Source organism: Hemitrygon akajei, chromosome 8, assembly GCF_048418815.1.
Source record: "Hemitrygon akajei chromosome 8, sHemAka1.3, whole genome shotgun sequence".
Taxonomy (NCBI): domain Eukaryota; kingdom Metazoa; phylum Chordata; class Chondrichthyes; order Myliobatiformes; family Dasyatidae; genus Hemitrygon; species Hemitrygon akajei.
The window spans coordinates 53,957,255-53,981,905 of NC_133131.1; the positions used below are offsets into that span (position 1 = coordinate 53,957,255).

At 38.2% G+C, this 24,651-nt stretch overlaps 1 protein-coding gene across 5 annotated transcripts in view; it reads right to left on the reverse strand.

Moving 5' to 3' along the window:
• Window positions 1-24,651, reverse strand: part of LOC140731911 (protein CASP-like) — a 725,429-nt gene that overhangs the window by 113,700 nt on the left and 587,078 nt on the right. For 4 of the 5 annotated variants that reach the window (XM_073053887.1, XM_073053886.1, XM_073053888.1 and 1 more), the window contains one exon: window positions 10,368-24,432. The exons of the other annotated variant lie outside the window; for it this stretch is intronic. In XM_073053887.1, the coding sequence (XP_072909988.1) occupies window positions 23,673-24,432 (760 nt within the window). In that variant the 3' untranslated portion in view covers window positions 10,368-23,672. Of the gene's footprint in view, window positions 1-10,367; window positions 24,433-24,651 lie in introns of those variants that run through there. 5 annotated transcript variants of the gene reach the window in all.

A 24,651-nucleotide genomic window follows, 5' to 3' on the forward strand; every position in this document is an offset into this window, starting at 1 on the left:
AATTTCTAAGGTAGGGACATGTTCGGCACAACTTCGTGGGCCGAAGGGCCTGTATTGTGCTGTAGGTTTTCTATGTTTCTACAGAGATACCTCAGCACACAAGGAAAAGGAACTTAACTGAAACTACATTGAAATTGTCCATAATGCAAATGGCAAACAACATTGTCCTGAAACATTTCACTTATGTAATCTGCAATGGACATTTTGCATTTTATAGTGTTTGCTGAATTTTAAACATTAGGCCTAATGCAATTCAGTTATCTCATTATTGCTCTATTAATGAAACATCTTTGGGGTCCTTAAGTTTCATTTTCCAATCCTTTATCATATGCTCTAGCTTCTGCTTTACTTTCATCCCCTGCACTTTCTACATACTCCTGGATTTCTACAGTATTGATTGCTGGTATTAGCTCCCTTTTTGCCTTATCTGAAGTGCCTTTCCAGAATTGAATTACCATCAGTATTCTACAAAAATATACTTTGCTCTGAACACCAGGAGCTCTCTGAATCCCTCTCTTCCTCTCATTGTATACCTTCAAGTAGTAGTTTCCAATCCACTTTTTCAAGTCACTTCAGTAAATATGGCCTTCCCCAAATTGAGCACATACTATTTTTAACCCTTTGCATAATCAGAAATAGTTTAATGTTCCATGAACAATCAGGAGTAAACATGTTTAATTGTAATTAATTTTAAATTGTAAATAAGTGACAGGAGAGATGTAGATTGTAGAAACTTTTAGATTTCTGGACTAGAGTTCAGAGACAGAAACAGAAAATGTTGGAAACATTCAGCAGATTGGCAGCATCTGTAGAGAGGTCTTTACTCAGAAATGCAAATTCAATTCCAGTGAAGGGTCTTCAACTTGAACTGTTAACTTGATCTTTCCATATATGCTGCCGAGCACACTGAATAGTTCCAGCATTGATTGTTTTTTATTTCAGATTTCCAGTGTTGGCAGTGTTTTTGATTCTCATCCAAACACCTAAACAACTACCTGGAGACAAATCTTACTATCATTTATGTCCTATACTTAAATAAACCTTTTAAAAAACTGGCACCGATTATAAACCACTGTAAAAGCTTATGTCCTTCAAGTATGTCCTTCAGACATGCAGCGTTATTGGGTCTGAACAAATAAAGAAAAATGAAAAAGCTAGAGAAAGTATAGAGAAAATGGCAAGTGAGCTGCAAATCAAATTATGAATTGTTGGGAGATGGGACGCTTGAGGTCACATTTAAAAAGTCAAAAATCAGGATTTAACAAAAAAGAATTTTCTTCCAGGTTGGGCAGTAACAGTACAGCTAAGTTGAATGGTCACTGAAACAAGTTGAAGAAACGTGTAACTTAAACATCTTGGAAGTAGAACTTTTTTTGCGTACAACACATGATCAGGACAGAAGGTGGAATAAAAACAAATTGTCTTTCACCTCTCAGACTTTGATGTTTAGACTGACCATGCACATTTTTAGTATACTCTTTATCACAGAAATTTTAAATATATCGCCTCTACCATTAACAGAAGCTGTATCCTTTTTATCTGAGCAAGGAGACAAGGCAACAATGAAAGATTAAAAACAAAGTTTATGTTGGTTACAGTGCAAGCAATTACTTAATCTGACAGGAGACTGATTTCATAATTTATTTGCCAATTCAACAGTGTGAGCACAACTTTCAAGGTTCCAAACTCTTCTTTCAAATCTATTCTTGCACACCAGTTAAGACACAACTTCTTTACTAACGTTTTTTCCAAAGGCTGTTTTGTAAAGTGTTGCAATATTTATTAAAGTACAGGATTTCAGGAGTATGGTACAGTTAATTCCAGGACTTGTTTCTCCAGGCTTACTACTATTTCTTTACCTCTATCTGCACTGGTTAGATCTACCAAACATGGCACCTCTTCTTGGTTTATGGAGACAAGTAATCTAAAGCACAATTTCCCAGGCAATATTAGGCTAACTTGGATTGATTTATTATTGTCACGTATACCAAAATTCAGTGAAAAACTTGGTTTTGTAGGCCACCATACATAGCATTTCAAAACGTAAGTTCTCTGTTTTAATGTTAAATGTATTGATCAAATAGCTTTAAACTTATTTTTTTCATCTCCAAACACCAAGATATTTTCCAAACACAAAGTATACTGCAGATGCTGTGGTCAAATCAACACGTACAAACAAGCTGGATGAACTCAGCAGGTCGGGCAGCATCTGTTGAAATGAGCAGTCAACATTTCGGGCCGAGACCATTCGTCAGGACTGAAGAAGGAGGGGGCAGGGGCCCCATAAAGAAGGTGTGGGGAGGGTGGAAAACCAGTCAGAGGAAAGATCAAGGGGTGGGGCAGGGTATAGGCAGGAGAGGTGAAGAAGGAATCTAAGGGAAAAGCACTATGGGTAGTAGAAGAAGGCAGAGTCATGAGAGAAGTGATAGGCAGCTAGAAGAGGAGACAGAGTGAAAGTGGGATGGGGGAAAGGGGGAGGGAGGGAATTACCGGAAGTTGGAGAATTCAATGTTCATACCAAGAGGATGGAGACTACCCAGACCGTATATGAGGTGTTGCTCCTCCAACCTGAGTTTGGCAACAGGTATTTTCCTTAATCCTACCCTCCAAGCCTTTCTCACGTCCTCTTCTAGCTTCCTAAGTCCATTCATAATTTCCTTCCTGGCTACCTCATAACTCTCTTGAGAGCTGCCTGATCCTTGTTTCCTGAACCTTAAGTTTCTTTCTTCCTCTTGACGAGATGTCTCACATCTCTTGTCAACCATGTTTCTTCACCTGACCATCCTCTCCCTGCTTCAATGGGACAAACTTATCGAGAACCCCATGCAACCCCAAACAACCTCCACATTTCCATTATGCATTTCCCTAAATACTTCTGCTCCCAACTTATGCTCTCAGGTTCCTCCCTAACAGCATCATAATTCAGACTCCCCCAATTAAATACTTTTCCATACCATCTACTCCCATCCCTCTCCAAGGCTATGGCAAAATTCAAGGTGATGTGGTCTCTGTCTCCAACTCAGTACCTCCCTTTGCAACTGGATCCTTGACTTCCTGACCAATAGTTTGCAATCAGTCAGGATAGGCAGTAACAACTCTGTTACAATTACCCTCAACACTCGTGCCCCATGAAGCTGCATTCTCAACTCTACTCACTGAGCACTCTCTACCGAGTGGCCAGATTCTGCTCCATCTCCATCTACAAGTTTTCACTGTAGTGGGTGAAATCTTAAAAAACGATGACTTGGAGTACAGGAAGGAGGTAGAGAGCTTAGTGATATGACAACCCTTCCCTCAATGTCAGCAAAACAAAGAGTTGACTTCAGGAAGCGGGGCACTGCATACACTCCTGTCTACATCAATGGTACTGTGAATGAGCATATTGGAGCTTCAAGTTCCTAGGAGTAAACATCCCCAATAGACTGTCATGGTTCAACCATATAGTCAAGAAAACTCACCAGTGCCTCAGGATGCTAAAGAAATTTTCTATTCCCTTTGACCCTCACCAATTCTAATTTTGTACCATAGAAAGCATCCTATTCAGAAGCATTAAAACCTGGTATGGCAAATGCACTGCCCAAGACTACAAGAAACTGCAAAGAGTCATGGACATAACTCAGCACATTACAGAAGCCAACCTCCATGGACTCTGGGTACACTACTCACTGCCTCAGTAATTCAGCCAATATTATCAAAGTCCTCACACACTCATTCTTTCATATTGCCCTTCTCATCAGAGAGAGTTACAAAAGCCTGAAAGCACATACCACCAAATTCAGGACCAGCTTCTATCCTGCTGACATAAGACAACTGAATGGTCCCCTAGTATAATACTATTGACTTCACTGTCAACCTTGTCATGGTGTTGTACCTTATTCTCTGCCTGCACTGCACTGTCTCTGTATCTGTAACAGCATTCTGCATTTGGTCATTGTTTTCCTTTCTACTACCTCAATGTACTGATGTGATAAAATAATTTGTATGCAGAACATGCAAAACAAGCTTTTTCAATGTACCTCAGTACGTGACAATAATGAACCAATTTACCAAGTATTGCTGACGTATACACTCACATACAATGAATCTTTGCAATTTATAGCTACTTCATTGAATTCACTGCATTATTGGGTAGATTAAACCAAAAACATTATGCAAATCTAATTTTTTTCCCTTTGACTTAAAGAAAGGATGTGGAAAATATTATTAAATTATTGTAAGCTTACAGACAGTGAAAGTAGAAAATGTGCCCAAAACTGTAACCATCATGAACTTTAACTTGGAAAAGAACGTGAAACATTAAATTAATATTTAACAGATTCCCTAATATAAACTAAACATCATTCTTATCCTAATCAATAAAAAGAGATATAATTTGATGATGCTTTGAGCCCATACCAGCAATAAAGATCTTATTCAGAAAATATTTACTAATTCAAGCCCCTTTAGCATAATGTACAGACTGGGTAACAAAACACTCACAGTGGTTCCTTCTGCAATACCTTTCCCTACTATATCCAGTACATGGCAAACCTTGGATATATTAATTCTCTTTAAACCATACTTCCCTGTTATTGTTTTTGCTTTATGCTTAATTTCTGCAGATGAACTTAGAATTCTGCAAGGCAAGGATGATATTACACTTTCAAATATGATCCAGTTTAATTTCACAACTAAAAACCACTTTATAATAATGGATGGTGTTTTCAACACGACAAACTAGCTGAAGAAGAAATATAGAAGTATAACTGCAGACAAAAATTGATGGAAGGCAGATGTGGACCATGTTAGCAGACTGGAGGTGTACCAGTAGAAGCATTAATCAACACCATTTCTCGCTCTTGATGTACTGCAGAAATAAACAGAGGAAAAGATCAAAACAGTAAGATTACAATTCATTAATGCACAAATTAGAATAAACTAGTCACACGACAAAACATAAAATTTACTTGAGGATTAGCTCCTACACAAATAAATATGTATTATGTATTCAGCAACTTCTAACCCAAAGTTATAAGCATAATTTGTAAGGACTTGTTAAGACCTTGTAGATAGATAGATAGATAGATAGATACTTTATTCATCCCCATGGGGAAATTCAACATTTTTTCCAATGTCCCATACACTTATTGTAGCAAAACTAATTACATCACGGGAATAGTTTAGCACTACCTTGCAGGGTCCTTTACATTGTAAATTTTGAGATGCAAACAACTAGGGTGGGACTACAAGTAGAGGTCATGGGTTAAGGGTGAAAGGTGAAATATTTAAGGGGAATATGAGGAGAAACTTCTTCACTCAGAGGGCTTTGAGAGTTTGTTACGAGCTGCCAGCATAAGTGGTGCAAGAAAGCTTGGTTTCAAAGTTTAAGAAAAGCTTAGATAGTTACATGGAAGGAAAGGGTAAGGAGGGCTAAGGTCCAGGTGCAGGTCAACTGGACTCAGCAATTTAAATGGTCCAGAACAGACTAGATGGGCCAAAGGGCCTGATTCTATATGTTTTATGCTACATGTAATAGCATGGAAGTCATAGAATTGAACGGCTCAGAAAAAAGGCCTTCCAGTTCAACTTGCCATGTCAACCAAGTTATCTATCTGAGCTAGTTTCATTTGCCTATGCTTAGCCCATATTCTTCTAAGGCAGGGGGTCCCAACCTGGGCTCCATGGGCCCTCTGTTTAATGGTATTGCTCCATGACATAAAAAAGATTGAGAACCCCTGCTCTAGACCTGTACCTGTTTCCATGTACCTGTTCAAACATCTTTTAAACATCATAATTGTATCCACCTCTAAAGCTTCCTCTGGTAGCTTGTTTCAGATAATCCTCAGCCTGTATATGAAAAACTTTAAGTCCTTTTAAATCTTTCCCCTCTGATTTAAACCTATTCCCTCTAGTTTCAGACTCCCCTAGCCTGGGGCAGAAAAGAAACTGTGACCATTCACCTTAACTCTACCCCTAATAATTTTATATGCCTTTATAAAGTCATCCCTCAGCCAACTATGCTCCAAGAATTAAAAAAGTCTCTCTTTATAATATTTATTTTGAGGTACTTCTGCTTTCTGCCCTGCCCAATTACACTATGTGACCAATTAACCTACAAACCCATATTTCATTGGAGTGTGGGAGGAAACCAGAGCACCCGGAGGAAACCCACGTGGTCAGAGGGCGAATATACAAACAGCGCTAGGAATTGAACCCCGATTGCTGGCGTTGTACACTAATCACTATGACACCGTGCCTTCCACAACTCAAGTCCTTCAGTCACATCCTTGTGAATCTTCCTAGCTTAATGACATCATTCCTATAGATGGGCGATCAGAACTGCACACAATACTCCAAATGTGGTCTCACCAATAGCTTGCACAGCTGTGACATGACTTCCCAACTTCCGCATTCAGTGCCCTAACTGAAGGCCAGTGTGCCAAGTGCTTTCTTCACCACCCTTCTGCCAGTGTCTCTACCTTCTCCCTGTAGTATTATGTACTATGTCTTTCAGTTCCACACTTTTCAGGCCCTGCAATTTACTGTGAAGGTCCTGCCCTTGGTTTAGCTTATTGCTCTCATTTGTCTGAGTTAAATTCCATCTGCTATTCCCTGGCCCACTTTCCCAACAGAACAGGAAAAACCAACAACTACTCCATTTGGTACAAATGTAAACAGCTACAATCTGTGCAGAGAAGCAGTGACTTTAAAACTTACAAGGAATGTCTATGAAATTATTGGTTAAATTTAAAAAAAGTAAAAAGAACATAAGATGTGGGTCAGGATTTAAATTCCTACCATGACACAGATCAGATTATGACAGTAATTCTCAGCTGATCAGCTCTCCATTCAGTCTCTGGCTCCTCCGCAAGTAAGTTTTTTGCGAATGCAGTGTAGACAAGAGGCTTTCTCGAGTCCCTCAGTGACATATGGTTCCAGCAGTTTCAGATCTCAAGTGTTAATTAAAGTTCTTGGCACAAAGATCCAGTTTATCACTGTTCCCTTGTCCTCGTGTCTTCTACTACTGTGTTCTCACCACTAATAAATGCAATCTATCTCATTATAGCACTGCTACTTCTGCCATTTAAAGGCTACAATTTCTTTCTGTGGTATAACTCACTGATTTCCAGCATAAAAAAAAATCAGCATCACAAAGCTGCGTTCATTAGCAAATAGAGCATAAAACTGGGTGATTTGTCAGTTATGTTGGGTGTCCATTACGTATTCTAACTGGTTGCATCCCTGTCTGGTATGGAGGGGCCATTGCACAGCTTAAAAAAAAGTTGTAAACCCAGCCAGCTCCAACATAGACACTAGCCTCCTCAGCACCGTGGCATTGATCATTAAGTACCCTCATCACCAGGGACACACCCTCATTGCTACAATCTAGGAGGTGGTATAAGAGCCTGAAGACATGCACTCAATGTTTCAGGAACAGCTTCTTCCTGTTCGCCATCAGATTTCCGAATGGACATTATCTCATTATTTTTCCCACTCCTTTTGCACTAATTATTTAATTTAACTTTTAAAATATATACTTCTTATTGTAATTTATAGCTTTTTTATTATAATGTATTGCAATGTACTGCTGCCGAGGACAACATTTCACCATATGGCCAGCAATATTAAACCTGATTCTGATTCTAGCATACAATTCTTTGTTCCTCTCACCATCATCATAGTATTACCCCAATTTTATTCAGCTGTTACATTTTGACAATATACTCTTCAAAAGTTGTGCTATCTCTGCTCCGAGGCAAATCAAGATATTGAACAAATCAAGTATTAATCTCATCTTGGGCAAGCACATGTCAAAACTGAGCAAAGCAACATTCACCAACCTTTATGGAGTTAAAGGGAAGCTCAATTCCTAATACAATGAGGTATTTAACAGTTACACTCCTCTGAATGAGATCAGTATACCCCTGTTAGAACTCCATGATGTTGGCTAGTCAGGCAGTCTATGATGTTGCCGATCTCCATGCTGTCGAACAATGATACCATGTGTAGACAACAGTTTTGAGCACAGGAAGGTCACTGAAAATACAAGGGTGAAACAATATTCATTTTTGGGACCTGGGAGTTGTCAGCATTTGTTGCACATTCCCTGAACATGAAAAGTTTGCAGTGTGATTAAAATTGTCAGAACATTAATGAGATGATAATATTTCACAAGCAATAATAAGTAAGTAGAAGTTATTTCTGGTGGTTGTTTAGTCTTGACAGAATAAAGTCAAGCTTTCATATATGTCATTGAACCCATTCAGGAAATTCATCTGTCCCATCAAGTTTATCCAGTTCTCATCAATTCCATCAACCCATTCACTCCATTGTTCCTCTGTAACTCCTACTCTCTTACTCTCATCAGCTTCCCAATTTGCCTGTCACACAGGGTTGATTTGTAATGGTCAATTAACCTATCAACATGCACGTATTTGGGATGTGGGAGGAAACTGGAGCACCAACTTGGTTACAGGGAGAACATGCAAACTCCACAGAGAGAGGACTGAACCCAAAGTAGGCTGCATCTTCAATGTTCATCACCTCAAGAGTTGCTGCACCAATGGCTGGCCAAATATAAGGACAGAATGGATCTACAGTGTTTGAATTTGAGGGGATAGCAGAAATGTTTACCTTGGCCCAGTAATGTAAGGCATTGAGTACAGTTTCAGAATATGTGATAAGCTATATAGGATAAAAGCAAGCAGCAATATAACTATATAACAATTACAGCACAGAAACAGGCCATCTCGGCCCTTCTCGTGCCGAACACTTACTCTCACAAAGTGTTGACACACTATGGAATTCTCTAGTGAACACGGCTTGGGGACTCAGTCATTGAATTTATTTAGAATGTAATCCCAAAGATTTTTGGATATTAAGAGAGCAAAAAAATAAAGAGGAAAGTGCAAGAAATGGAGCAAGAGGTGTATGATCAGCTATGATCTTGTTGAGTGGCACAACAAGTTCAAACAGCAGCCAGCCTCCTCCTACTCCTAATTCTAATGTCAGATTTAATGTTCTCACTGACCTCGTCCTGGCACCATCAGTACCAAGATGCTAAATCATTCAAATTCTGTGTAGATTTCAAACCTGGGCATCCATGAGACACTGTGATCTCTCTAACTGCACAGGCTGGCTGCTTTCTCACTACACCATTATGGAGTAAAGCCAGGGTTTACTAGGGTGTGGAGAAAGGCATGCTAAGAGCAGCTTCAGGCACATCTAAAAACTGCAACACGTAAGTGCATTCATCTGAAACATGCAACTGACATAAATAATCCACTGGGAGCTAGGGTTAGTTAATATGTTAACATGAACTAAATCTGCATTTAAAAACCCAGATATAACCAGCAAGCATGATTGCCATAATAACTCATTTAGCCCATTTGTGTCTCTCAGGAACATGTGCTAAATTGTGTATCCTCCAAGTCACTCAGAGCGCTACCCTGGCATCAATCTCACTAACAACTAAGGACATGCTGAAAGTAGAGAGACTCTTCGAAGCCTACTAACACCAAGTCTTCAGCTCCTAGGATTTCCACTACGGGAAGATGCTATAAAAGACCTTAAATCAGCCACTGACCTTTTGGGAGAGTATGGTGAAAAATAACATTTTCAAACTCAGAAATCCAATAGTTCAGGTATGAGCAGAGAAATAGTTAAATGATACACATTGATTATGTGTCAATGTGCTGAAGATGTTCAGCCCACAAAAGGATACAACTCTGTATTATGTACCATAAGATTCAGCATTTCAACTACATCCTTTAGCAAATCTTGTTTTCCCTTAAACTAAGAGAAAATAGATGTGGGATAAAAGGCAGAAACAAGGTTTCCAGAGGTTGAGGACAACACAAATGAAAGTCCTATGTTCCTATGAAAAGATTCCAATTGAATTATGCAACAGAGGCTGGATATCACTAGCCCCCAGTCACTCACATTCAAGGTGTAAGCAGATTGAAGTGGCCTACCTGAATTAAGACAGGAAGAGAAGGAAAGCCCATCAGGTTGGCTGTTGAGGAGAGGATGTCCAACAGGCTAATACAAATCACACAGGCCTCTGCCTCTTCTGTGGAAGAGAATAACTGAGCATCTGCCTGATGTAAGTAGGAAGACAGTGGCTTTTCAAACTGTACAATAAGATGGGTCTGAGTTTATAAACTGATACTGGGTTATTAGCACCTGGACATTATCACACAAAGTTAACATTTTTCAGACAAATGTTCCCTCAGAAAGGAACAGAAGAATGCACTTTAATATAAAGAACATTTTTAAACAGACATATTATAAAGCTAAAACATCAGACCATTTTATCTCTTTGTATAACAAATTAAATTATTGATTTTGAATGATTACACATAAATAAAGACAATGAAGGCCAATACTGTGTTTGTATAAAAGATATTTACTTCAATTATCACACCTAGGGTGCTAGTGAATAATACATCATGTGAGTTTCATACAGTGATATTGCTTCTCCATATTATATAAGGACTGTTTACAGTGCTGAGAACAAAGTATGCAGTATGACTAATCACCAGAGACAGAGAGAAACCTGATTAGAGAGAGCAGATTTCATTTCTGCCAGCCATATAGAAAAGTTTTGACCAATTCCTAATACCAAGAAAAACAACTATGAAATGTGGATCACAGTGAAAAATGGTTAGCATAAAGTCATGTGCACAAGAATGACACTTTGTTTTGGTCATCTGGGTTTATCATCGTGAACTTTCTCTGTGACTGTGAATAGAAAAAGTCTAAAAATCATCTAAAATTTTCAGTATATGATGGCATTAATAAACGGAATACTGTTAAGCTGTAAGTAATCACAAAACTTTTGGGGAGTGGGTAAAGACAATAAGCTTATTAAAATTGTCCAGGTAGATATGTCACACAAGTGTGCTGCTGTAGTACATGGGGCAGTACAGAAACGGTCCACAGGTGGTTTAGTTATTGCACAGATGGTAATGTATAATTCCATGGATTTCCACCACTCTCCCCAACAAAATGGAAAAAGGTTTAATGAGCGGTCTCTTTCTACTTACTATTGAACAATTTGATTTAAAGGGGGCTCTAGGAGGCTGGAGCAAAGATTAAAACTATTGTCTCACCTCAACTTAGAGAACCATGATTCAGACACGTGCTATAGAAATTAATGTTGTTTAAGTGCTCAAGCTCAAAAGGCAGAAGTGAAACTTATTTGCCATAGTCAAAGATAATCTATTGCTGTAACTCCAAAACTGAAAGCTGTACGTGTTGGAAATCCAAATAAGCCAAAAGCACTCAGCAAGTTAGTCAGTATCTGAGGAAAGAAAAGACTAGTTAAATTTTATTATTGAGTTGTATAAATAGGTGATGTTGCTTTGTTTGTTTTCATGACTCATTGGTTGGACTATTTAACAATGGGATCATGTTCTATTCCATTGCAACTGAGATCATCTCTCACTGCACTGTAGCAAATACAACCAGCCATAAGACTGGACAGTCCACCTCTGACACTAAGCAAAAGGCATGACTTTCCATTGCTAACATAACTATAGTGTCATCACTAGGCACATTGTAAGAAAGGAAAATATGAGGGAGAAGAATGTCACTTTCTCTCAGAATATCACCCTTACATATCAATATTCATGGTTCTGGATGTCCATTACAACCTTCCTTCTAGATGCAATATTAACATATTTCAGCCTGCCCTCCTTCGATGGTGATAATTTTCACTTTTCATGAGGACAATAGACTAATACTTTCAATCCATCCAGACTCTGCAATTGCTCTATCTGAAAATACGATACAAGGGGCATTTTTCAGAGCATTTAAGCAGCGCTCAGAGTGAGGAGTGACATGATGTATGTCTTAACACAAATAAATAAACATAATCTCCACTTGTAAATTAAATCCTAGACACTTTCACACGATTATCACTTCTTATTTCTTCTCCAAATCTTGAGACTAAGCTGAGCCACAATTTCCATGTTGCAAGAACAAGTCACTAATACTTGTATAGTATCCCAACTTTAATGAATTATCAACAGAGTATGTTCTGATTTCTACATTCTAGACCCTGCAGCTCTGAGTCACAATCAATGATTTCTCAGCAAAAAGGAATTTTAGTAGTTGTCCAACAAACTGCCACTAGTTAGCATATCGTCCTAAGCATGATTTTCTTAATTGCATTCTCTCAGCAGCTGGTCAGACAGGAATTCATGAGATTCACTGTTTAAGTTACCAAGTCAAATGTACTCTTAAGTGTGACTTTTGGATTGTCTGATGCTAATCTGTGAAAATGCATCTTTACTTGAGCATTATACATTATGTCTTTCATCTCACTGATGACTTGCTTTGTCTTTCTCCTCTTGCTCAGCTGAAGGAGCATGGGGGATCAAGACAAAACAAAAAAAAATCCAGAAAAACCAAACCCAGCACTAAATTTTCAAGAAACCATTGAAAACTGTAATAAAAATACCAAGTGTAACAACAGGATATTCTAAAGGGGGAGGGGGAACAGCCAGAAGTTGTGGTGCATATTGGCACCAAAGACGTGGGCAGAAAAGGGGAAGAGGTCCTGTGCAGTGAGTATACCGTTAGGTAAGAGGCTGAAGAGAAGGGCCTTCAAGATTGTAATCTCCACATTACTCTCTGTGCCATGGGCTAGTGCAGGTAGGATTGGGGTGACAGCATGGATGAATGAGTGGCTGTGGAGATGGTGTAGGGAACAGGGTTTCAACTTCGTGGATCATTGGAAACTTTTCTGAGGAAGGAGTGACCTGTACAAGTGGGACAGATTGCACTGGAGGGGAACTAATACCTTGGCTGGGAGGTTTACTCATGCTACTCGTGAGAATTTAAACTAGTTTTGCAGGAGGCTGGGAACTAGAGCCACAGGTCAGCAAGGAAGGACTGGTAGATGTCAGGGGATGTACTGAAAGACAAAATTTAAATAATAGGTATTATGAGTCAGATAGTTTCAAGTGTGAGCTAGGGTTATGGGTAAGAGTGATGAAGATGGAGCACGGATCAGTACATGGAATTATGATGCTGTTGCCATTACTGAAACTTGGTTGAGAGAGAAGCAAGAATGGGCAATTAATGTACCAGGTTTTCGAAGTTTTAGAAATGATTGAGGAGGAGGTGAAAGAGGGGATGGAGTTGCACTACTAATCAGAGACAATATCACAGCTGCACTCAAGACATAATGGAGGGGTCAGACACTAAGTCCATTTGGGTGGAACTCAGGAATACAAAGGGTGCAATCACACTGATGGGATTGTACTACACAACCCCTAAAAGCCACCTGGACATTTGAGCAACGGAAATGTAATCAGATTAAGGAAATGTGTAAAAACATAGGGTTTTCGTCATGGGGAGCTTCAACTTCCGATATAAACTGAACCCTTCTTAGTGCAAGGAGTTTTAATGGGGCAGAATTTGATAAGTGTATCCAGGAAGGCTTTTTGATTCAGTATGTGGATGGTCCCACGAGATGAGGAGTCGTACTTGACCTGGTGTTGGGTAATGAGCCTGGCCAGATGACTGATGTTTCAGTGGGTGAGCAGTGAGGGAATAGTGATCACTATTCCTTAACCTTCAGGATGGCTACAGATAAGGATAAGTATGGTCCTTGCAGGAAAATTTTATACTGCAGTAGGGCAAATTATAAGGGCATTAAGCAGGAACTAAGAAGCATTAATTGGACACACCTTTTCTCTGGCAAGTCCATATATCAGTCACATGGAGGGTGTTTAAAAATCAATTGCATGGAGTACAGGAAAGGTATGTTCCTGTTAGAAGGAAGGACAGGAATGGAAAGATAAGAGAACTCTTGGATGTCCAGAGAGGTGATGAATTTAGTCAAGACAAAAATGTTAAAAAGTCTGTAAAGCTTCAGAAGTCAGGATCAGATGAAGCATGTGAGTAAACAGAAGCTAGAAAAAGAAATAACGAAGGGAATTAGGAAAGCCAGGAGGGGCAATGAAGTCCTTCGCAAGTAGGATTAAGGTGAGTCCCAAGGCATTCTATACATACATCAAGAGTAAGAGGATAATTAGGAAGAGGATGGGACCACTCAAGGAACAAGGGGGTAACATTTGCTTGGATGCAGAGAATATGAGTAAGGTACTTAATGAGTACTTTGCTTCAGTATTTACCAAGGAAAAGGATATGGAGAACCAGATCAGTGCTGAGTTAGGGCATTTAGAGGTCAAGGAGGAGGAAGTGTTGAGCCTCATAAGGAGTATTAAAGTGAATAGATCCACAGGACCTGATGGGATTTACCTCAGGTTATTGAAGTAGGCAAGAGATGAGATTGCTGGGCCTTGACCAGTATTATTGTGTCCTCTTCAGCCACAAGTGAGGTCCCATAGGACTCATGAGTGGTTAGTCTTGTACTTCTACTTAGAAGGGAACCAGGGAAGATCCTGGGAACTACAGAGTAGTGAGTTTCACATCAGGTGTAGGGAAATTGCTGGAGAAATTTTTTAGGGATGGGATATATGAGCATTTGGAAACTCATGACCTAATTAGGGAGAGCCAGCACAGCTTTGTGTGGGGTAAATTGTGCTTTACCAACTTGATTGAGTTTTTTAACAAGGTGGCGAGAGAGGTTGATGAGGGCAGGGCAGTGGATGCTGTCCATATGGATTTCAGTAAGGCATTTGACGAAGTCCCTCATGGGAGGCTAATCCAGAATATTAAGATGCATTGGATCCATGACGAATTCCTGTTTGGATTCAGAACTGGCTTGCACATGGAAGAAAAAGGGTAATGGTTGAAAGGAGTTATTCAAGATGGAGATATATAATTAGTGGAGCTCTGCAGGGATCTGTGATGCATGTAATTGACCTTCATGAAAACGTAGATGGGTGGGTTAGTAAATTTGCTGATGATACCAAGATTGATGGAGTTGCAGATAGTGTAGAAGTCTGCAAAGAATACAGCACGATATAGATCAGTTGTAGATATGGGCTGAGAAATGGCAGATGGAGTTTAACCCAGAAAAATGTGAGGTGTGCTCCTTGGTAGGAAAAACGCAAGACCCTTAGTGTTGCTGAGCAGAGAGATCTTGGGGTCCAAGTCATAGGTCCATGAAAGTGACTACACAGGTCAATAGATAGGGTGGTTAAGAAGGCTTATGAAATGCTTGCTTTTATTAGTAAGGCGGTAACATTAGCAACTTTAAACTTTGGTTAGGCCACATCTGGAGTATTGTGTACAGTTCTGGCTGCTCCATTATATGAAGGACGTTGAGGCTTTGGAGAGGATGCAGAAGTAGTTCACCAGGATGTTGCCTGGTTTATATATGCTATCATGAGAGACGAATAAACTTGAGCTGTTTTCTCTGGAGCATCAGAGGCTGAGGGGAGATCTGATAGAGGTTTACAGAATTATGAGAGGCATAGATAAAGTGGATAGAGATGATCTGTTTCCCAGGGTTGAAATGTCTAGTTCCAGAAGGCGTGTATTGAAGGTGAGAGGGGGTAGGTTTAAGGAGGATATGAAGGGTAAGTTTTTTTACTTAGAGAGTCATGGATGCCTGGAATGCATTGCCTGGTATAGTGGTAGAGGCAAGTACATTACAGACTTTTAAGAGACGTTTGGATAGGCACACGAATATAAGGAGGATGGCGGGGGTGGGGGTGGAATATGGACATGAAAGTAGGAGGGATCAGTGTTTGGATGTTTTTGATTAGCATTTTTAACTTGTTTGGTACAACACTGTGGGTTGAATGGTCTGTTCCTGTGCTGTATTCTTCAATATTCTATGTTCTAATGAGCAATATCTACAGTTTTGTTTTTAATCTCCTGCTATGACCTCAGTTTTAAATTAAAATAACTCAGTAAATTTTGGGTGAAATTTGAACATAAATCTTAATGTAAGCAATACGGGCACCAGCAAGGCATACACTGCATTTTAACCATTATTAAGCATACCCTCCTTAAATTGTAAGTTTAATGCAGCCAGCTAGTTTCCTGACCATACAAAAGCTTTGTCTTTGGGACAGGAAGGAGATGAAACTTAGTTAAAAACACACACATAAAAAAAGCATGACCTAAATTTCTAAATGTTTTCTGATCAGTCTGGGATTCTTCACAGGCAAAATGGAAGAAACAAACAGCCTTAACAGAAATGGCTGACAACACTTAGTGGAGTTCAGTTTACTTTTCTTGCTTAAATGGCTTGGCTATTATTTGGAACTTCGTTGGCTACCAACACCACTGGTCTCATATATGATCAAAATGCTGTCACTAATTTCATTCACTCATAAACTACAAAGACTACTTCAGCAAGGTAAACTGTGTTGATGCTGAGCATGAAGCTCAGTAGAAAATGAAAATCACATAAATCAAAAAACGTAATGCCCACAGGAAAAGAACTCCACATTTAGGGTCAGAATATGTATAGTACAGTACTAGTTGTTATGTATAGTAAGTATAGTACTATGTACATAATATTTATTATAATGTACATGTGGTACTAACAAAACTTTTAGATAGCTATAAAAACCCCTACGGACCAGTGACTTTTAAAGAAGGTAACAGGTTCATGTGATTTGAGCAAAACTTCTTAAGAATTCAGAAGGTCAAGCAGCATCTGTGGAGGCAGGGGAATTGTTGATATTTTCAGTTGAGACACCTCATCAGAACTGAGTGTAGTGGGGAAATAGCTGCTATGAAGAGATGAGTGGTAGGGGTGAGACAGAAGCTGGTGGCCAACAGATAACATGGATACAAACAAAGATCTGGAGAATTCACAAATAAACAGGGAAATACTGATGGATTGCCCCATAATCCAGCATGTGTAGTCACTTAAATTTCCATCTGACTTAGTCTTGTCTAACATGGATAGTTTAATCTGTAACTGAACTAGCCCAGGTCACAGAAATATGAAGCTAAACAACTGCATAAGTTATGTTCAAATATCATGCTGAGCAAAATCAGAAAAGTATTCCAAAAACTTTATTAAATACCAGAAATAATCCTTCGTAAATAAGCAAACAACAAAACACCAGCTTAAAACACTGCATTAAAACTCTCAGCAGCAGGTCCTACAGAAAGAAAAAAAGGATGTTGATCATAAAAATTGGAGCTATGACTGAAGGGCAGATTTTGTGAAAGCAGAAAATAATTAGGGGAGAGCTGGATTTTGAGAGAAAAATCAGCTCCTGATGAGGAACATAATGACGTGCATAAACAAAACTTATGAGCTAACAGAATGATGCAGAACCCCATGGAAAAGAGTAACAAGACTGTAAGCAGACAAGGTTTCTAAAATCTGCAGCTGAAGCGCACAATGGACCAAAGCAGAGGAATTCAAAAGGAACAGGAATGCTTCTACTCTCAGATGCTGACTGACTTCTTATACATTTCCAGCAGTATTAAAAAACCCTTTAATTCAGCTTAGCTTTCACACCCATTATTCATGCTTTAAACTAAATCAAGGAACCAACCTAAATCCACATGGTGTACATTTACTGATGAGAATCGCTGTTAAAGTGTACCTGCGGCACACAAATGAACCAAAATATGCTTTACATTCTGTGAATTTTATTGATATATTCATGCAAAGAGGAATGAATACAACAGGAAATAGAGGGATGAAACAAATCTTCAAAATAAATAGAATAGCAGTACTCAGGGAAAGGAGGAAAGGATTGTTTTACTTTTAGAATGCATAGCTAAAGATGGTAGTTAGTTCTTACAGATTAGAATAGGGCAATAATAGAATAGAAAACAGAATGTGGGTATAAATAAGTAAAAGGTAAAATGGGGCTAAAAGAGTAAAACTCAACAGTTAGGTAGTATCAGAGGGAGATTGCAGACTGGCTCTCTCAATCAACCCAACGTGACCTAACATGACTTGCCTATGAAGATGAGAATATGGGCAAGGTCCTGCCTGTCCTGTAGAGGATAATGAATCAACCCTAACACTGCACACCAAAGATTTACCATCCAATAACAAGAGAAAACACCAATATAATGGGTGATTATCTTAAAATAATATTCTTCAGATCAACTTTGGCAGTGATACTACGTTCATAGTTGAAACAAGATGATACAAAACACAAAAATATCTGTTCCATTTTCTTATTTTAAGTAATTTTGTTTTGCCACTATCCAGCTGGGAAAAAATGTGATTTAACCAGTGAACTTTTCACTGCATCTGTGTTTTATGCATTTAATGATGAAACAAATACAAGCGAGGTGCTTAATTGATGCTGGTGAATTAGAATTGCATGTTAATTACATATATTAGTGATGCTACTTTATGAACACATTACACTGAATGCAAAACTTGAGTTCTCTTTACGACAGAGAATACTTTGCTTGATGATGTCTTCTAACATTAGTTAAAACACATGATTTACATAATGGAGGAATTAGAAATAATAATTGTGAAATTTATTGACAAAAGCTCTACAACTTTTTTCAAAGGTTTGAAATAGATCGGATCAGTAGAAGTCTGCTATTAGATGATACATTTAAATAATAAATTTATCCCAAACTTCAGGAAGTAAATGGAGACACACTCTGAATGTTGTTAGAAATTTAGAGATTTAGCAAAAGAAATTGTTGTATTCTTTACTTTTGAAGGATTTAGTATAAATGGGGCAGATTGCAGATATTTTGAGATGTACTACCCTACACAAAAATTCTGAAATGTTTGAGAAATTTTCATAGAAAAGATTTGGTAGTAAAAGATGGCGAATTCCCAGAATTTACGATCAAAGATTTATTTACAAATGGAATTTCATCACAGATTTTCTGAGCTGCAGTGCTTATCAATTGTAATTAGATGTGGAAAATTGAATGCATTTATACTGTTGTACAGCAAAATGATTTCAAACATCTTTTGAAGAGTCATCGGATAAAAGTTCAAAGGAAACATTTGTACAAAATTACTGCTAAAAATTATGGAATGTTAATATTGCTTTTTATAATAGTGCTTTTGAGAGAAAATATGCTGATGACCCTCCATTTATAAGGACTTATCACAATAGATTTTAAAAATATATTTTTTTGTAAAATATACTGCAAGTGCTTTAGGGAATGTACTCTACTTTTATCTTTTTTCCACTTGTGCATATGTTTCTGGGAGCCAATTCAGTGTCTGCAATCACAGTATCTAAGATTATGACAGAGTTAGACTTATATTCTTTCCATAATATCCTACTCAAGGCACACAAGAGTTCAGCTCTGTTATTTCCAGTTATTTATACTGGCTCCGAATGTTAGCATCTGCGATACATAAATTGAGCAAAGGTTCACAGGAACATGTTTTAATCACCAAATTTTAAGGTGGCTACGTAATAGAGAAGGTAACCTCAAAAGATTTAGGTGCAAACCTACCCATGGAAAGTTTAAGATAGCCTCTTATTGTTCTTATGGGTCAGAAATGGAATGTATGTAGACAATCTCAAACTTGTATCTGCCACATAGGGCTTTGCAACACAAACCTTCAAAAATTTAGTGACAGCCTTCAATGTTTTAAATAGAAATAGAAATCGTGCATACAAAGAGTACTTGTTATAAATTGTAAAATTTAGATTGATTTCCAGAGTTTCTGTAGACAAGAAATGTTGCCCAACTACAGAATCAAAATATAAAAGGTGGCAATTAAAGATGGTAGTACTATCACTGGTTCTAACCATTATCTTGGAAGGGAAGGTGCAAAAGAATGATGCACATAATAATTGTAGAGATTTAAGAATGAATGTATTTCTTTATCGGGGACAGTATCTCAAATCTCTACTTCCTTCTGTCTTAATGCTAAATGATACAATGTTGCCAATTCATCTAGTCCTTTATCACTCAGGAGAACTGAAACATTTGTATGCAAAATCAACAACTCCAAAATATATTACAAGCTTGTAAAATATAAGGTCCATAATTATTTACATGAAACAAAGAACCTGCAAAATACACACTGTAAGATCACAGGCTATAATTGCCTTTACTCTAACTGGGCTATAAAGATGATTAAAAAGGTGGTTGTCTAGAAATGAAATTAAGTTTACAATTATCTTAATAAAATTATATAAAACAATTTCAATTGAAGCATCAGTTTAGTGAATGGTGACTGGTTGAAATTTCAGGGAAGATGAACACAATCAATGAATTATTTCAGAGATCAAATGAAAAGTACTTGATTTTCCAGCCAGTCTGACCTAAATTTCAAAGGAATAAATTACTTGTGTTGCCAATACAGAACGAAAATAAATGTTCCTATCATTCTCAGAATTTCAGCTCAAAATTATTTACAAAAAAAGGATAAACCTAAGGCTATTTGACTGAGGATAAGTTACTTTAAAATCACCAGAATTAACTCGGATTATTAAGTTGTTTATATGCTAAGTTTTGTACATCAAAGAATTGATCTGTTTTTAGGGATTGCCCATTTCCTCAGGCAGTAATTTGTACTTTGTAGTTATTAACTCAGATTTATGTACAGGATATTATGATCACTGTTCTTAGGAACTTTATTTGCGAACATTAGAAGATTTCTAATGTGTGCTACACTCTGCATCATTATGAATGATTATATGATTCTATAGTTAAACACCAGTGTCAACAAAGGAACAAAGCCTACAGATAACATTAACATACATGACAAAACGGAAGCTTAGAATGAAAAATAATCAGTGTCCGCCTGGTAAATATACTGCTTTTGACAAAGCTTTTTTAACTGTTCTATATAGGCTGATAGCAAACACTGTCAACATAACGTACAGACGCATTACCCAACCAATCTCTGAAAAAATGCCATCTTTCAAGATCATTCCAAGAATTACCATTAACTTTGTCACAATGACTATGGAACAATTTTATAGCTAATCCCAAACCTCCAGTGTGGATGGATTCCTAAAGAAATTTCCACCACTGCAAACATTCCTGGGATTAGGTTATTTTGTTCTGAGAAACAAAATCAACTTTGAAGCTTCAAGTTATATCAACATCAATTCTCATGTGTTCCAATTGAGGTTTAATTTCCTGAGTTCTCTAGTATAAAGATCACATTGCAAAGTGAACTGTTTCGAGAACAGGTACACATGCTTGAGGTAAGATTTAGACAACAGATGGACAGATTATTGTCTCAAAAATAGTTATGGTATTTTATAAAATGTTTTCATTTATCAAAGTTACCAAAATGAGAAACATTCAGCTTGCCATGCTGCTCCCACAAACTCTTGCTTTCCAACAGTTCAATCTCAGGCATGAAGTCTGAAAATAATCCAGCTGACTGAAACTATGGGGTGATCACAAATTTCTGGTATTGGGCAAAGCTCAGGTTATGCAGAATGGTAAAGAGTAGGAGGGATTGCTATTTAATGCTTGTGTTTGAGAGAATAGTGTTGAGAAAACTGCCAAAGTTAACATCAATCCTTCGGAAGCCTTCCGTTTCATTACTAATTTTCTCCTTACACCACTATCTGATGAAAGCACGAATAGCACAGAACACTCACATCTTATTAAAAGGGAATATGACTATTGCCCATAGGTTGTCAGTTTTATGGGGCTTTGCTAAGAATAGTGGTGAAGCTACATGACAAGTAATCCAGCAATCAGTCAGTAATCCCAATTATCTGGTAGAATTAAGTCAAATTCCACTGTGACATATGGTGAATTTAAGCTCAGCTAATTACTTAAATCATATTCACATGGAGGATAATATCAAATGTCAACTAGTTGAGTCAAATGGCCTCTTCATAAATCTTTACTTCCAAGGATTCACGTGTCACCCACTGCTCGATGGCACAATGTTAAATGGTTACCCACTTGGAAGTAGAGCAGACCTCACAGCAGACCACGGGAAATACCTTGTTTCTTTCACCTTTGGAAAGCTGAGGAGATCAAGAAAAAAACCATATGGAAACTGCCCTTGGTGGTTTACCAGTAATTACCTATTATACTCTATCACTGGGTGAAAGATTTGAACTGGGTGATTTTGCACTCATGCCTGTAGCAATAGTGATATCTCAGGGATCTGGTTTCACATAATTTTCACAATTCATCTTTTACAGCTTAATGTTGAGGAATGCTCTCTGGTGGGCATGAATGCTGGAGGATTTCATTCTAATTTACTGTCTTGCAGCCTCCTAGAGCCCTTCTCTATGACTAGCTGGAGTTGAATCAGAACCATAAGTACACTTAACAGCTAAGTGCTCAATCAATATGCAATGTATGATTTTTTATGTAAGAAATATATGATTATTTAACATATCATGCAGATAATGTAGCTTTCCCTATAAACAGTCATAATCTGCTACAAAAACTACACACAACACGCTGTGGTGCAATATCAGGTATATAACTCCTCAACCATAATTATTATAGAAAACAGAGTTCATATATTATAATTAAAATGACAGGTTATGATTGTGCTACACAGATACTTCAATGGATTCTGACCTAAAAGACCAACACAAAAATCATGATGCAATTTACACTGTGGAACAAACTCTAATCAATAATCTGAAACTTGTAAGATGTCAAGGAGCCAATATTTATCCAGTGAAACTTGTAAAATATCCCAAATACTGCCGGCAGTCTGACCCTTTAGAACAAGACTTGCTCCCTTTCATCACCTCCTAACAATGGATAGAAAAAAAATACCACACCTATAAATAAGCACAAAAATATTCTGGTATACTGAAATACTCTACTGTTAGTTTTAATAAAAGATATGGCAAGAAAAAATGTAACTTGTGACAAGCTAATTCATACAAACTCTATTGATGCCATAGCTTATTGAGGAAAGGGTGGCAGTATGCACTCTAAATGTGCATCGGTATGTATGAAATCAGCCAGACCTAAAAACTTACACACATACAAACTTGTCCTCACACACACTCTTGCACACAAGAAGACAATAATATGAGGTCTGATCAGCGTGCTTTGTGGTTTAGAGGTTAAAAAGCAGGTTATAAAATATCTAGGTACAGATCTTGTCCTGATTTGGCCTAAAATGGAGTGTATTAAACAAACCCTGGCCTGCAGAGAAACCAGAGTTAGTTAAAGCTATGAAACAATGTGCACTACATATCATTATTCCAAATTCACATACAAGGAAACACTAACTCACCTACCACATCTTTTTGACAAATCTTTTTTTTACATAACCTTTTTTTAAAAAATAAGTGGGCTAAATGTGTTCTTCTCTTTCAAAGTTTAAAACAGCAAGAAATCTCAAAATATCTAAGAAACCAAACTAGTGTGTTTAGAGTCAGATGACTGTGCAATCTCTCAGTGGCAACTGAACAGCTATAAAATTCTAGTCATTTGAAAACTCTCCAATTCTTTTTTTCTGCTTAAGAAGTTGATAGTGTAATATCGCTCTGCTGCCATTTAATGGCTAGGAGATCCCCTCATTAGCCGATGGTTGCCGCTGCTTGAAGCCCACTTGGCAGAGGGGGAAGGCAAAGCTGTAACAGTTAATCCCAAACAGTTTGAAAATCAGTCATGACACAAAAACACTTCAGGGTACAAAAGCTTAACTGCATGTTTCAACTCTGGCTTTGAAAATGCTATGATGAACAGAACTTAATGCTCTCCTTTCTATATGCACCTTGGCCTATGGCATTTTTGCCCCGTGGCCTGCAGGGCATTAAGTGCGTAACAGGATAAAATGAGTACAGAATGTCCGAGGTTTCTCAATATGTAACTCTCGGGAGTTGTGCATAATTAATAATTTAATCTCAAAATTCCCATTCAATGGGCTCTTCCCGACTTGCAGCCTTCTCCAAACGATGGATAATATTGTTCAAGTTTGCTGCTTTCTTACGCCTTAAGCTGTTCTCTCTCAAGCTTGTTTTTTGGGCAGGTGATGCTGTGTCAGAAAAATTGAACAGCCGTTTCTGAAAGCCTACAGCGGAAGAGGATGAGGAGCCTCCACAGGTGGTGCTCTGCTCACTGCTCGCCTGCTGCACTGAAGAGGTATCTTCTTTCAAATCTCGGGAGGTCTCCCCTACAGTTGCTGATGTGGAGGCCGATGAGGTAGAGTTTTCCTCTTCTACAACTGACTGCACTAAAGACGGACTTTTCCGGAACTCTTCCGAGGATGCTTCCTGTTGAGATCTCTTGTTTCGACCTGGATGTTTTAGGGTACTCTCATCTTCACTCTCAGCATTTGGAGATACCATAACATCTTTTTCTGACTGGGACAATTCCTTTTTGTCATCTTTAAGGTCAACCTGCACAAAAGACTCTGCATCCTCATCACAAAGTGACTCTACCTGCCCTCCCTGAGGGCTCACACGCCCAGTGCTATAATTTTCCACTCCCATGACATTTTCCTTTTCTTCAGCCACCACATCCAAGTCTCCTCCATCACAGCTCTCCCCTTCTGAACTGTGACCTGTCCTACTTCCTCTGACAGATGGAGAGCCACCGGATCCTGTCTGACCTTGAGACCCTGCCTGTACTTCCTCAATGAACAGCTCCCTTCGAATTCGGGACCTGCAATATAACATAAAATAAATCATTAGATCATTCCAGAGGTTTTCTTTCTACTTTTTATTGTACTTACACAACACCCAATGGATATTAGAAGGTAAACAAACTCATACGTTAAATTACATAGAAGAGGTGAGAGTCCAGAAGGATTTAAGTCTGGAAATGTCTTAGGAGGGGAAGGGATGAACTGGATTTCCAGATAAGTGCCAGGAAACTCGCCAA